General features: G+C 37.8%; 1 protein-coding gene across 2 annotated transcripts in view; it reads right to left on the bottom strand.

Annotated features, from left to right (window-relative positions):
- Window positions 1-38: 38 nt before the first annotated feature.
- The window catches only part of EFCAB7 (EF-hand calcium binding domain 7), a 27,927-nt gene continuing 12,920 nt past the window's right edge, over window positions 39-15,045 (bottom strand). Inside the window, exons 8-18 of one of the 2 annotated variants that reach the window (XM_065655935.1) lie at window positions 13,963-14,104; window positions 11,959-12,068; window positions 10,848-11,005; window positions 10,514-10,647; window positions 8,349-8,497; window positions 6,312-6,521; window positions 3,325-3,432; window positions 2,246-2,311; window positions 1,429-1,497; window positions 1,184-1,239; window positions 39-108 (exon numbers count right to left, since the gene is read on the bottom strand). In XM_065655935.1, the coding sequence (XP_065512007.1) occupies window positions 1,489-1,497; window positions 2,246-2,311; window positions 3,325-3,432; window positions 6,312-6,521; window positions 8,349-8,497; window positions 10,514-10,647; window positions 10,848-11,005; window positions 11,959-12,068; window positions 13,963-14,104 (1,086 nt within the window). In that variant the 3' untranslated portion in view covers window positions 39-108; window positions 1,184-1,239; window positions 1,429-1,488. Of the gene's footprint in view, window positions 109-1,183; window positions 1,240-1,428; window positions 1,498-1,724; window positions 2,312-3,324; window positions 3,433-6,311; window positions 6,522-8,348; window positions 8,498-10,513; window positions 10,648-10,847; window positions 11,006-11,958; window positions 12,069-13,962; window positions 14,105-15,045 lie in introns of those variants that run through there. The other variant, XM_065655934.1, reaches the window with a different exon arrangement.

Here is a 15,045-nt window from a genome sequence, read left to right as displayed (position 1 = left end):
AATTCTCCCGTAGTCCCTTCCCAGCCTCGTACCGGCGGTAAAGAGATGACAACGTTCCTGCCGAGCCGCGGATCTCTGCGCCTGGAGCGGTCGGAGGCCGGTGCTGCGCTGGGTGGGGAGAGGGAGATAGGGGGTCAGTCCTGGCTGGGCTGCACAGCTCCCACCCGCAGGCCTGTGGCCCTGTGGCCACCAGCAGGATGTCCCCACAGGCCCTGAGCAGCACCCCGGGCCTCAAGTGACCACCCGACACAAGCGGGAGAGCCCGCCAGTGGCCCCAGAAGGGTGGTCTGGAAGGCCAGGGTTAGCAAAGCCACGTTTTGTTATTATAGCTCTAGTGCTCAAAAGCAAGATGACATTCCAGAAATTCATACTACAGCTGTTAACACTTTTTCTCCCAAACATCTCCCATTGAAGATGCTAGTACCTGTGTTCAGCCTTAAAACCAGAATCTAGAATGCCTGTCCACCTTGGTGGTACCCGGACTTAGAGCAAACTGGAAATGACTCTGCAGATACAACCAAGATCTCTATTCTCATCTCCTCCAGGGCAGGGAAGGTAGAACCTACCACTGAGAGCTAGCCTAAGTGCCCACCTAAAAAGTTAGGTAACAAAACTCTTCCTAAAAGCAAGAGGATCAGAAAATAATATTCTACTCTGTATTACTGTGTCAGGTTTTACTGGATCCTATCTGCACCAAACCCCAGTCTTTTTGCGTGCAATGATTTCTCAGCCAAGCACTTCTTCCAGTATTAACCACTCTTTTCCTAAAATGCAGAAAAAGTAGCATATGGATTCCTGCCACATCTAACAAGACTGATTCTACAAACAAAAGAAATGCAAATAATGGAGTGCTGGCTTTGTACTGTCTCCTGTACACAGAGAGTTTCTCTTTATTTCCCAGCTCCTCCTTGGAGATGTGGTTTGGAATTTCTGATGTGTCCACACCTGACCTGAGGCAGCATTTACAGAGCTCACTCAATTGCTAGAAAGCACCAAATATTTGTGGGGCCTCTTAATACAACTTCTACTTCTTTTAGACCATTCTGAAAATGAAAATGGTATCTGCTGTACTTGCTAAAAACAAACAAACAAACAAACAAACAAAACACATCACCAGTAAACCTGCCTGAGCACCAATTGGTGGAACGTGTAAATCAGAACCGGCCTCTCTCTCATTTCATACCTGACATTTACTCGCCTGGTGTACAATTACAGCAGAGGAACAGCAGAGCACAGGAGCTGTGGGCAGATAAATATAGCTTTTCAGGACTGCCTGCTGCCTTTACAGATGAGGTTACATACATTTAGTGTCTATTTTAAACTCTGACACTTTTTAAGCATCCAGTGACCAGGGTCATAATTTTTTGTCCACATTAATAGACATGTAGAGGAACTAGAAAAACATAATAGGCTTAATATTTTTAGTACCTCAAAGCTGGTTTTCATTGCTTTTGCAGCTTAAACTCTGTGGACTTCAGTTTTCTGATTTCAGCTATCCTGGAAATAATTAATTGCTGTTAAGAGACAAGAGCCCAAGACAAAAACCTCCATTTTCCTCAGATAATGTTATTTCCTTATCACATACGAAAAGGTGGACTTGATTTTATATAAAAGAGTATAAAAACAGTCAGTAATTATTCAGAACAGGTGTAAGATGAGTATCATCATAAGGGAAAGAACCAAACCCTTTATCAGGTAGCAAAATAAATCACAAACCCCACTCCTTTAAACTTCTCATGTCAAAACCACAAGAATGTTTAATAAGGAACCCATCAGACCAATTTAACAAAGCAAGTTTCTCCTCAGCAAAACAGTTGTGTTATAGAAAACGAGAGCATATTAGCCTTTACAAAACAAACTAGCCTTTACAAAACATCATTACATTACAACTGTCAGCTATATTACTGAACAGAACTAATTTGTATCGTGTCTCAGTGTTTTCACACCAAAATATTTCATTAGATCATATGTGATGAATATTCTGTCAAAGTATTTTTACAAACTTACAGTTATTCCATCTCTTTGTTATCATTATACGTTTCTTAAAAGCCATTAGTAGAAGTGTGATACCAGAAGTAAGTACTGATGTGATTCATTGGCTTTAACAAATCAAACTCTGAGAAGCCTAAATATATGCGAGCTTTTTAAGGAGAAGACTATAAATTGGGTAGAAACTGCCAAAAAAGTCCTGGTTTAGTCTGAAGGCTACCAACAAGTGGCTCTCCAACCGGAATGTTTAACGTACGAGGGAATGCACACAATTATAAAGCCATTCTTCCTGCTCGTTCAGCGGCATCACGTGCTGAGAAATCTGCATAGCAGAGAGAAAACCAGAGGTGAAATAGTTGTTTATTGGAGAACTGCGTGTATGTTACCTGAATGAACTGTTTCAGTACTTACATCACTAACCTTAAATGATGAACATTCAGCATCTATAATGACAGCCAGTATTCAAAACTTACTATTAAATTTATTTGCATGACAGCAAAATAGCCATAAGGGACACTGAGCCTACAGTTTATACTGAATGAATCCAAAATTAAAATAAAACACCTTACAGGATCAGGCTATAGATATCTAGTGTCAGCAGCAATATTAGAATAGACCCCAACCCTGCCCATGTCACGGGACTGTGCCTGTGAAATATGAAATAGTCCTGATGCCTCTTCTTTTCAGGACAGAGATCATACTTCTAGAATAATAAAAACTGGATTTTCTTCATAAATGAATGAAGAAAACTATCTGCATTTGTAAGGAGTTTTCAATCGCATTTTATCCCTTAGAACCCTCAGTTAGAGTTTTCACTAGAGCCTGCCCAGCTCTGGGACAGGGACCAGCACATCAAATTGCCTTGTCATTGAACATTATCTATGAATCAAGTTTAACAAAAATTAGCCATCTGCAAGTCACACCATGAATAAGGAGTGCAAGAGATATATTTTTGTTTCTGACTAGCTTGGTCTGTTTTTCAGAGACATACATGTATCTGATTAAAATATGCCACATAAAAAAAAAGAAAATACAGCCTTTAAAAAAAAATTAAATGGTAGAGGTATTGAATGGACAACTGAAACAGGCGTATGTATGAAAAACTGAACAGCTGTGGACTTTTACAGCAACCTCCATGCGGAACCATGGATACATCAAGTACATGTTCAGCTTTGAAATATCAAGAACTATATCTGACCTGTACTGTGATGAAGATGCCACTCTTCCCATGCTCATTATCACAATAAAAGGCTTTCAAAAGGAAACTGTAAAGATGTCCCATGACTTTTTTCCTTTTGTTTAGATTTTAAGTTGGCTAAACAATAAAAATCTTACCATCATGGACTTTGGTGCCACTTCTACAGCAAAAACAGTAAGTCCCCTATTACTTAGGCAGTTCTTACTCTGCTCATTGTTGACATGAATAATCACTTTGTTTTCAGACTGCAAGTTGAAAAGCAAAAAAGAACACATTAGTCTTTATGGTTAAGTGGTTGTTCTTTATGTAACAACTACACATTGCTCTTACTTCCTCAGACTTCACTATTTTACCTGAGGATGCTGATGTCTATTCTCTTTGAAGAGCAACAACTTCAAATGTACCTTAGCACCATCAGAGCACAGATTCATCATCAAAAGTCATTTAAGACTCATTGAAATAACTTAAGCACTTGCAAAGATACAACTTGGGAACACCATTGAGTGAGAAAACTATTTGCCACAGAATATTAGTGATGCTAACAGTTTACATAGTTTTGAAAGGTGACTGGACAAATTAATTGTAGAAAAATATATGAAGGGATTTTAGGTGCAAAGACAATATTTCTGATTCAAATAGTCCTTGAACTGCAAATCACCATAGGCTAAGACAGCGAGCTGGAGAAGCGTCACTGGATGCTTGCCCGGTTTTTGTACTTGTAACGTCTCCTATAGGCCATTTACGGAGGCAAGATATGGACCTAGAAGAATCTTTATCGGACATTGCACGGCCTTTTGGATTTCCAAAAATCCTCTCCCTCCAGCAAAAGGCCATTTCCTCAGGAATTTGTATTGTATGTTCTTAAATTCTCACCAACTATGTAGGGGTTCAGTGGAGACTAGGCTCCCAACAACTGAAGTTAAATGCCCAATGTTAGCATAGAAGCATCCTTCATCTTTAGTTTCCTTTCGGAATAAATAGCCAGGATTCCTCACTGCCACAAATCAAAGATACAACTCCCAAAGGTGTTTGTAAGAGACACTCATCAAGATGTGATCCATCCCAATCTGCTGCGCATTGTTTGGTTCAAACATTCTCTTGAAAAAAATAGCAAGCCCTCACAGAGATTTTTAAAAAATACTTGAGAAAATTAAAGTAAGTATAATCACTTAAAGAACAGATGTTCTTGCTGTGCAAGTGTTTTCAAGAAGGATCCAAGATGTAAAACTGAAAGCTTAGGTAATGGAAAATTCATTAATGACCGGTTTCTCCCAGGCCACACTCAGACACAAGACCTGAGGCCATGCTATATACCCCGCTATTCAGCTATCTCTAGATAAATTTCAGTTTGACAAGAGACATCGGGAAACGTTTGATTCTTCAACAATGCTATTCAACATTCTCTCTGTATTGAGAAATGGAATAGAAACAGTTACTCTACAGAATCAACCTTACGCATGAAAGAAGCTACTACTAGGCTGGTAAGGACTGAAAAAAAATAGTTCTCTGGTGTTCACAGCACAAAGTGTTAATATGGTGATTCTGAAAATATGGTATTGTTGCAGAAATGTAAACACAATCTAGCGTTAAGCTGCTTATGACTTGGATCTGCCTGCTCTGGCATCACTTCGGTGAAGTCCTCGTTTCTACAGGGCAGTGAGATAAAGGCGAACAAAAGAATTATCTGTGCCATAAGTATCTTCCTGTAACAGGAAGAAGGTTACAGAGATTGACCTAGCACAGAGGGTGTATTATAGTAAGTCTGTGTTTTGGATGATAGGAAATGGCTCATTAACTATTTTTTTGGCACATGAATGGGTAGACAATAGATTTGGTACTGCTTACTCTCGGAGAAATTTGAAGCTCTATGTGCAAGGTCTTTTAATCTCCCCAGCTCACAGCCTGACTAGGGAGGGTTAGAAGACAAGACACCTTTCTCTACCCACTAACTAAATACATACGCAAGACTAAAACAGAATCCTTCAGGAACTGGCATAGTTCCTTAATTTAATTACAGAAATAACAAAAAGAAACAATTATTTCCATTGAAATCATCAGTACCATATCTGCAGATAGACTGCTTGCACTGCAGAAGCTTAGAAGACAGATGCATAGAATTGCCTTTTTATTATTTCTTTCCAGACATTTACAATACAAAAAAAGTCTCATGCCTACAACTTCTAATGAGATTTTCAGGGAAGTGCAACTATTTGCTTCACAGCAGAACAGTGGTATTTATGGAACCCAAACGGCATAAATAGCAGTGGTCAGTGATTTTACTCAGCATCCAGTTGCCGCAGTACAGACCTCAGCTCCTTCTCTGACATATCCCCAAACACAAAAATAACTCCAGTATATCTACCCTAAAGGGCGAAGTGCAGATCTAAACCTGTAGTTCCAAGGAGCCTCAGCATTCAGTCCTAATATTAGTCCACCAACCCACCTCCTTCTGCATGTTTGCCCATTTAAAAATATACTTCTTGCTGTGATTTTTTTAAGATTAAATGCATTTTAAGTTTAGCATCTTACTGCACTGTATTTATTGACGCACAGTTCCCAATATAAATGAAACTGAGAATGAACAGCACATTCATTACGAACTATGCAAAAAGGTTTAAAATCCCTGCTTCTCGCTAACTACTTTTGCTTGGATTTACAATCCTCAGCTTGGATTAGTAATAAAGTAGACCTGTAAGATTAACCAGTTAACAATTCATCCATAATATCCATCCAAAATATTAAATAGTGTAAAGGTTGTAGTCTTTGCTCCTTCTCTAATTGTATTTCTTGTTCTTGGTATTTGTTTTCTGGTCTTATGAACATATTATGTCTCCAATAATTACCAAAATATTGAAAAACTGCAATGTGAATAGAAGCAAACATTCAGATTCTGTATGATACTTAAAACTCATAATAAACTGTCCCTTCCAAGAACTTCCAGACTCCTTTGAAGTATGAGTCATATGTCAAAAAGAGCTTTGCATCAGGCACGGTTTTTTAAAATTAATTAAATACAGAAACCTGATATCAGAAAATGGAACTCTCAAAAATGGCACAAGGAGGGAAGAAGAACAACAACAATAGACATTAACCCAAAGTACCTTACAGGAGTCTCATGCCATACCTTATTTTCAATAACAGAAGTGATTCTCCTGCCCGCTTTGTAGGTATAGACGCTTACGTTTTCACAGCCATCCACGACTTTGGCCTCTCCTTTATTAACAACAGACTTGCAAACAGCCCTGTTGAGTTGCCAGCTCCCTGCCTCTAGATACACGGCTTTAATTCTGGGTTTGCATTTTTCTGCGTAGATGTCAATGACAAAGGGGCATGCCTGCAATGGAGAAAATGAGTTTTATCCTCACGTTTTCCCACTCAGATCTTCATCCACAGCTGCTAAGTATTTTCAAATATGCCCTGAAGTAGTTACCCAAATAGCAGTACGCCACTCAGTGTTAACTATTCAAAACCTGAGAGTTAACTATTCAAAACATGAGATCTTTTAAACCAAATGAAAGCTCGGGACAAATGAATGTTTTTCATGCCATTCACAGCACACTCGATATGCAGTTTGGTGCATTTGGCTCCAACTTGGCAAACCCTTTGTTGGGTAGCAAGACGTACAGGAATTAAGTTTTAATGCATTTCAGTGTCTGAAATAAACCTATCTCCTTTAGCTGTCACACTCTTGCTATTTGTGCCACTTCCTACAGACTTAAAATATCTACAATTTTGTAGTAAGCACTCAGCTCTTACAGTATCTTGGCTAAGATTAGTGCATGTAACAGTCAGGAGTTTGTATTTTCATAGACTCAGTAGAAGTGCCTCGATTTCTTTCAAATGGCTGTTGGAACCCACTAGGATTTCTCAGTTCTGTCTTTGTTGGGCTCAATGTTCCTGAAACGTCAATCTCTGCAAGCATCTGAAAGGGTTAAGTTACAGACACAAACAGATTCACATTTTCAGATGGATGACTAAAGCATTCGGAGAGCTGTGTTGTCCTTTGTAAAGCAAAGACATCGGCCATAAACCACAGCTAGTTTAAGGCACAAAATACCTGTTAGAAATTTCTAACTTGATAAAAACCTCCCCCAAATGTTCTTTCTTAGAGGAGAGCTCCCTCTTACGTCTGCAATGCAGAAGGACAGTTTTGTAGTTGCTCTGCTGACCATACTCACAGCAAAAGGAGAAAGTGCTGCTCATTACAAAATAATTCGCCATGATCTCAGGATTTTCACCGAGAGACAACTCATGTCTCTCAACCATACTGAGTATTTCTGGGTCTGTATGTATTTGTTTTACACACATATATTTTATATGGTGACTACACTGACCTGTTTAAGTTTAACAAAAGTTAAAGAAATAATAGACTATGATTTTTTTAAAAGCAGCTTTTCTTGGGAAATAAATATAAATTATTAAATTATCTGCACATTTAATGTTTTCTTTAATCTTTCATATTTTTTTCTCTTCGCTAAAAATATTCTTTTACTTCAGTGAGAACTAGCAACACTGGTACTGTTTCTGTAAAATTAAAAAGAAAAAAAATCTATAAGTACACAGAAACAAAGAAATAATCCCTGGTCCTGTAAAGGAAAGAATGTGCCACCAGAAGCCCTTTGATTAAAATTTTATGTTGAACACCTTCAGACACCATTGTGACAGGCAACAGAAACAGAAATAGCCATGTCTGAAAATTATTAATTCTGAATCACGTGAGGAAAAAAGTTATCTTCTCCTTATCCACTTCTTCTGTTGGAGCTTGGGCCAGGAAAGTGACTTTTTTAAGCACAGCAAGTGCTGCATTTTGTAGGTCTGCTGCCAGGCCACAATTTACCATCTCTGTCATCTTAGCACTTCCCACCAGCAAAGTGCAGGAATTCTTTCCACAGATTCCAAGATTCCTTCCTCTGCAACCCCACAAAATACTGGCTTTCTCTAAAGCAAAAGACAAATTCCTTCTTTCAACAACATCAGTGCTACCCTAAGAAACAAAATACCATAATGACTGAAAGTCAGTGTAAACCCCGTATTAACAGTGTTTGCACTGGATCACTGACCTACTGAAATCAATTTATGACAGACAGAAACAGTACTGCAGTTAAACACGTGCAGTGAGTTGTATGCAGAGCAGTTATTTTTTGCTATAGGGCTATCATACCTCTGTCATTTCTAAGGCTTTATTGTAGCCCAGAGACAACAAAGTGACCCAAAGGTCACTAGGATCCCCTTCACGGTCATTGGCTTCCATGAGATTCAAATCCATAAATCCCTGTCTTGTTAGTTCATTCTTCTTCATATCAAAATTCTCTGTTTAAAAAGAAATATAAGGTAACACTTAAACATCTGTTCTCTCTGCAAACACCCTTTATCCTTCCAAAGCCAAACTCACACTTATGTTATCAAGCTTTAAAAGACGGAGCCATCTTGCAGCCTCAGGCTCTCCAATATAATTTGGGAAAGAATGTCCTTGACCAGATATGTGCTCTTTGCAGCGCTTCCCCATGGATTTTAGATAATGACTAGAAACAGCTGGCCCCTCATATAATCCAAAAGAGGGGGAGATTTCAAAACAGAAAGAGTTCATTTAGATTTTTTTTTTTTTTTTTGCTAGCAGTATTTCTTGTAGTTGAGATTTGCAGAATGGGGTATATTGAGAATGGGAAATGAAAGTCTGCTGATATAGAATTGATTTACTTAGTTCCTAAAAAGCAATAAAATGCCACTAATCCTAACACGCCTCTCTTGATAGAATACCTTAGATCAAGCACTCTAATGTCAGCAAACACATAATTGAAATGTCCTTGTGTCAGAGATTTTTAAAAATGGTTTTCCCATCTTCATAACAATGCTAAATCTTTACTATTTATTATTAAAAAGGGATTACCAATTTAATAAATCTATCTAAGGGTACAGATGCTATAATAAATGGCTTGAATTTTGGTGTCAAGATTTATGATATTCATCTGAACCCTTCATCTGATTAATGACCTGGTAAAACATTCACCATATTCTCCCCTTTCCTCTCATACACTTCACATACACGCACTCCCCTCCTACTCACGTCAAGACCAGTGCAGGGAGGCCTAACACTGACAGGGTCATGAAGTGTGGAAAAAAACACGTACAGGGATGAAAGGGACAAGAAACTCATCTATAGAAAATATTTTTGCATGAGCTTTCCATCATTTAGGTAAAAGCCCAATATCTTTGAGCGTTCTAGGGAGAAATAGTTAGCAGGACTTGCCAGATTTAAAGTATTTTGGCCCAAATTAAGCAACGTGTCATAGCCTACAAAGGAATTACATCAAACATGACGTGCCGATATACGATATGCCATACTGGCATGTCAGACATGATTTGCAGAAAAACTGTATTTCTTATAGAAACTTCTAATTTTCGTACAACAGCGTCTAAATTTCCAGTTTGTGCGCTCACTGCAGCTAAATTGCCAATGCTTTGAAGTCACTGGTGAGTGTATTCTCCTAGCCCTGCTACGAGGTAAAAATGTGCATTCTCAAGGCCTTTGCAAACTTAAAGCAATGCCACAGAATTCCTTTTTTGTTCCAAATTGAATTCATGGCCCAACACTGCTCCTGCAAGCTGGCAAGACGTCAAGGAATGTTGACAAGATATATCAGCAGACGGAAAACAAAGTACAGCTGGAACAGTCTTAACTGTCTGTCAGCTTCCTCGTCGCACTCCCAGAAGTCTCAGAATCCCACAGCTGTCATAGCACAATATGGACAAACTGATAAAACATAAGAGCCTTCAAAAGACAGATTCTTAATGAAAAACTGCTTATATCTGAAGAAAACATATAGTTGCAATAGGCATTTTCTAACGTCTAATTTTCTAAACAGACATAAGCTCTAGAAGACATTTTTAATGCATCGTATACACACTAATTACATGTCCCTCTCAACACTTTGAGATATGAAACCAGCTTAATCTGCAGAAAGGAGACTGATTAAATGAATACCTGTTACAGTTTAATTCACCATATGATCCATGATTAGAAAACCTGTAGTTTTTGGCAGCTATAGAATCTTTCACCTACAAAACTTTGCAATTAGCAACGGGAGGAATTTTCTCAGCAGAAAGTCAGTGGCACATGAACAAGAACTAAGCAAAACAAAGGACAGGAGACTGGAAAAGGGAAAAAAGAAAAATAAAGCGAGAAGAGAACAATATCTCCATATGTTTTGTGGCATAGGCTACAAAATACTCAGCTCTTCTACACTATACATAGTAGGATGCTATACACAACAGCTTGCAAGTAGATTGATAGACCTGATTAGTTATCAAGCACAGCAACGAACTTACCCTTACATACAGCCCACGCTTCCTCATCACATTTCTCACCACTAGTTCTCAGCTCAAAGAAATTGTATTCCTCCAAACTCAGAAGGCCATTTCCATCCAAATCAATTGTTTCAAATATATCCAACAAAGTGGCTCTAAAAGATGAAAAAGGCAGAACTAGTTCCAAACACTTCTGTTTCCTTTACTGTCTCATAATATTCTCGACAACTATTCAGTTTATTTGAGAATATTCTGTACAAACAGTATTTTAGTAATGCACAGCTTTTAAAAAGCCAGACGTTATTTGGAGCACATTTCCGATAGTTAACCATAACTATTTAGGAGTATGACTCACCGTAACTCTTTGGTCAGAGCCAGTTCTCCATCTTCATTTCTATACACCAGTTTTGCTTCTCCAGCAATTTGTGCTTTTACCTTCTTCAACCTACAGCCTGTGGTGAACGGGAGTAGCCAGTAAACGCCTGATCCGAGCTCCCCTCTCCATCCAAACATCTGCTCTTAAAGGAAGAGAGACAAATTTTTGAGTTACTTCTCCAATGATACTTTTCTACTATTACTAGTAATATTCATACAAAAGTGGTTTTTTCCTTAAAGAAAACATGTCTACAGTGAGATGCTGTGTGATGCCATTTTAAAGACACAAAAACTAGTGGATCTTTTAGTTACAATAAAAGTTAGAAAAATGTGAAGGACCAGAGATTACAGGAGAACAGGCATTACTAGAAATGTCTAATAACGGTCCTATCATCTTCCAGATATGTAACACTGTACTCGTTAAACTTTAAAACAAAAGCAGCCAGGAGCAGGCTGGCAAAACTCACAGAGTTTTTAATTTCCTCCCCAATTCATTAGCTTTGCTCAAACTAGTAACAAAAACTTATGTAAAGAAGCTACAAGCAACTTAGAGTTTAAGAAGCAAGCTGAGTTCCCTGTGGCTTGGAAGGGGGAAGTAACTTAATGCTGCTATTTCTCCTCCCGTATTTCTGCCAGAGGATAAGAATATTCTGTGCACTATGAAGTTCAAAATCAAGGAGAAAGAAAAGTAAAGGAAATTTTTTCAAATTTTACCTTTGAAGTTTTGTATTCCTGCACCTTCAAAAACAAGCGAGTTTCCACAAGGTATCTACACAGATAACCAGAAACTCAGCTGTACTTGCCGACACACCAGATGATAATAAGGTCCTCACAGGAATTTCACAGAACTTCCATACGAGTGGCTTGCAATTCAGCCCATCCAAAAGGTGTAACTAAGACACAATTACATCTTACCTTGCATAAGTTCTGCCAGTTTTGAAAGGGAACATGCACAGAACAAGTGGTTCTTCTCTAGTCTGATTAGGTACAGTTTCAATTCCTTCCAAACACATGGGAACTCACCCACGCAGCATTAACACATACGGTAAAGATATAACAATTAAAATAGGAACACAACAGAACTAGCCAACCTCTTTGTTTTGTTGATCAGTAAAGCTCACAAGCTGTAGATTTTCTTGGGTTTCATTTTCCTTCAGGATATACAAAGCTGTATCCACTGACAACCAATGACAAGGTTTTCCTAAAACGAAAAACATTCCAAACACACATGCTTAATAATGGCACAAAATTGGTTTTCTTCCAACCCCAAAGTAGATATATCTACGGCATTTATCATATTGATCCCCGTTAATGTAAGGTGGAAAAAAAGAATCTATTATAGGCCATTGGGATTTCCTTCCTATTTAGGCTGATCAGATAAATTGTTCTAAGTCTTGTGATTGTCTTAGAGATAGTGATTACTATTAATAGTTCTACTATTAAAACCTTTGGTAGTTAAGGAAGCTATTTCAATTGTTTTTTACCATTACTACGACATTATTAGTTATTACTTTTCTTTATACTAAGGCTCCTAGATATTTCCAATTAAGGATCTTATAAAAATTATATCATATTATCTTCTGAAGTTCTGTAAAATATTGCTAAACTCACCTTCACTGGAAACCTAGATAAGGTGCAAAAGCTAGGGATACCAGAAGACGTAAATCTCAGAAGTGTAATTGTTTTTAAGATTTAAATAGCAAGATCCCTCTACATGGCAACACTAATTGTTGTTTGTTGGTCTAAGGTTGGATTGGAACCGGTGCCATTTGAACCTCTGGGATTTCTTGTAGCCACTCAGTTCCTGAGGGTAATCAATCAACAAGCTATTTAGTGGTCTTCAAGTTAATCAGACCACAGCGAAACAGTGAATGCAGGGGCTTAGTTTTTCTACAGTTAGGAGTTAATGATACTAAAGAGTGGCTACACATCACACAACTTTGTTAAAAACTTGAAGATATTTTTGAGTTCTCATAAAAAGGTAATTGCTCTGCTATCAGATGAATCCTTTCCTTACATGCCAGTATATTGCGCCTTCCTGTTCACAACAAACCATGAAGATATTTCTATATACAGGGCAATGTGCAAAAGAAAGGCAAGTACTCTTGGTTACACAGAATGTCTGGACAATCCTGCAGCAGAACTATTCTAAGGCACAGTTTAAGAGGGTGCCACATGATAAAATAGAAGTTATGAGACATTCTGTTACTCAAATCTGTTATTACCAGACCTGTTGATCAGCTTCCCATTTCAGCCTGGTTCTAACTGGAAAACGACTACTTTCTGTCAGTTATTTGCAGTGAAGTTTTTATTATCAACCTCCATCAGGATCAATTACCAACCTGTAGAACAACAGCCAGTCCAGATAACTCTAAAACATATTTGTGATCAAAAGGCTCCTGTTTCACAGGATTAAAGAGGAAATCATCTGCTTGGGGGGAAAATATTAATAATTCCAATGTAGCAACTAGATAAAGCTCTTTGGTAAATCACTGGAGAGAACAAAGCCAATAGCACGTGGAAAAAAGGAGCATAAAGGCTCACTAATCTCTAATGCAGGGCTTCACTCTTTTTAAGATGAAAATTAAAATAGGCAAACTAAGCTATAAATCCCTCGACAAGATTCATAACCAAAACATCAAGATACCATACTGCCATAAAAAGCCACAACCTGTCTTAAGTATTTACAGAAGTATTTGAGGTGAAGAATACAGTATTCACTAAGTTTTGTACTGTTGCTTCCCACAAAGTACATCAAAATCTTAAAACGGAGATACTGCAAACAGTGCCAACATTTGAATTTTGTAATAAGAAACTTCACAAATCTACAGCCAAAAATACTCTTAAGAGCTTGGCTGCCTAAAGGGAAAAAGATAATGGACTTTGCTGATATTCACTGTCCAGGCAGTGCGCACAAAATGAGTAAGCAGAAAATGCGGTGTGACAAGTTAAGTTATATTTTATTAGGACTCTGTCAACAAAGTGTTGCTATACTGCAATATCGTAAAGTATTGCGAGTGAGAAAGTGAGAGATGTATCAAGAGAAAATACTTTTAATAGAGGAAAATTCTCCAAAAAAATACAAATACGCTTACCTTCTACTTGACGGATGTTTAAAGGCTTGATGGTAATACATACTGTAGACCTCTGAGGTAAGTGCAACTTGTACTTGTGGCTAATGATTTCACCATTGTCTTCTAAGTAGAAGCATCCTTTGGATTGTGCACATGGCCATTCCTGGAAACCAAGCAAATATTAGATATTGCCTTGATCGCTGATCAAGTTAAAAGCACCTTCTCTGAAATATATTAATTTGATTTAATAAATCCTGCATAAAATAGACCATAAGATATAGCACTGATCTTCCACTCTCTTTTTAAAATTAATTTTCTCAAATAGTTGGTTTTGTAATCAATTTTTGCAGAGCAGTTAGTAACATTGCCTCACATGTGAAAATGCTTGAAAAACATACAGATTACTTCAATGCTCGAATACAAGAAAGGAAGAAACAAACAGAACTCAGGAAATTCTCTGAACTGCGTGATTTTCCACTGAAAGGCTGGAATTTTGCTACATTAGTTCCATCAGGCCAATCAAGCAAAGAACATAATCAGCTGAACAATGAGGAGTTACTTGCTCAGACAAGTACTGGTCAAATTAAGTGGTTCTTCTTGACTTCTATCAAAGCTCTGGGAAAGACAAAAACTGAAAACTGTTGTATTTGTGAATAATATGGTTCCTAGTGACACCATGATTTTGCTGAGATGCTATTAATAAAACAGCTTCGTGCTTCGATTTTTTTAGTTGTGTTGGTGTTTTGTTGTTTGGTTTTTTTTTTTAGCAGCAGCTCCCAATTTTCAATTTCAAATATCATTTGAATGATAATTCTTCAGCAAAATAAAAATCAAGTCCTTATAGACATACTGTATGCCTTAAGAGCCTGACACAGCTGAGACAACCAGCCGTTAGCTCATTTAGTCTCTAAGTGCAATACCTTACAAAACTGCTTGAAAAACTAATGACTTTCCAAAAATATCTAAGCCAAAAGGTCTGCTAATGAAGCTACAGGGCTGTTCTTTGAGACATAAAAGAGCATTATGTGAGTTTAAACAGCCATCCAAATGTGCTGTAGCTATTCAAAAAGATACTGCGACAATTTTCATGTACAAAAATTACTT

This window comes from Caloenas nicobarica, chromosome Z (genome assembly GCF_036013445.1).
Source record: "Caloenas nicobarica isolate bCalNic1 chromosome Z, bCalNic1.hap1, whole genome shotgun sequence".
NCBI classification, from domain to species: Eukaryota; Metazoa; Chordata; class Aves; order Columbiformes; family Columbidae; genus Caloenas; species Caloenas nicobarica.
Note: the sequence above shows the minus strand (reverse complement) of the source record. Positions and strands in the feature narration are given on the sequence as shown.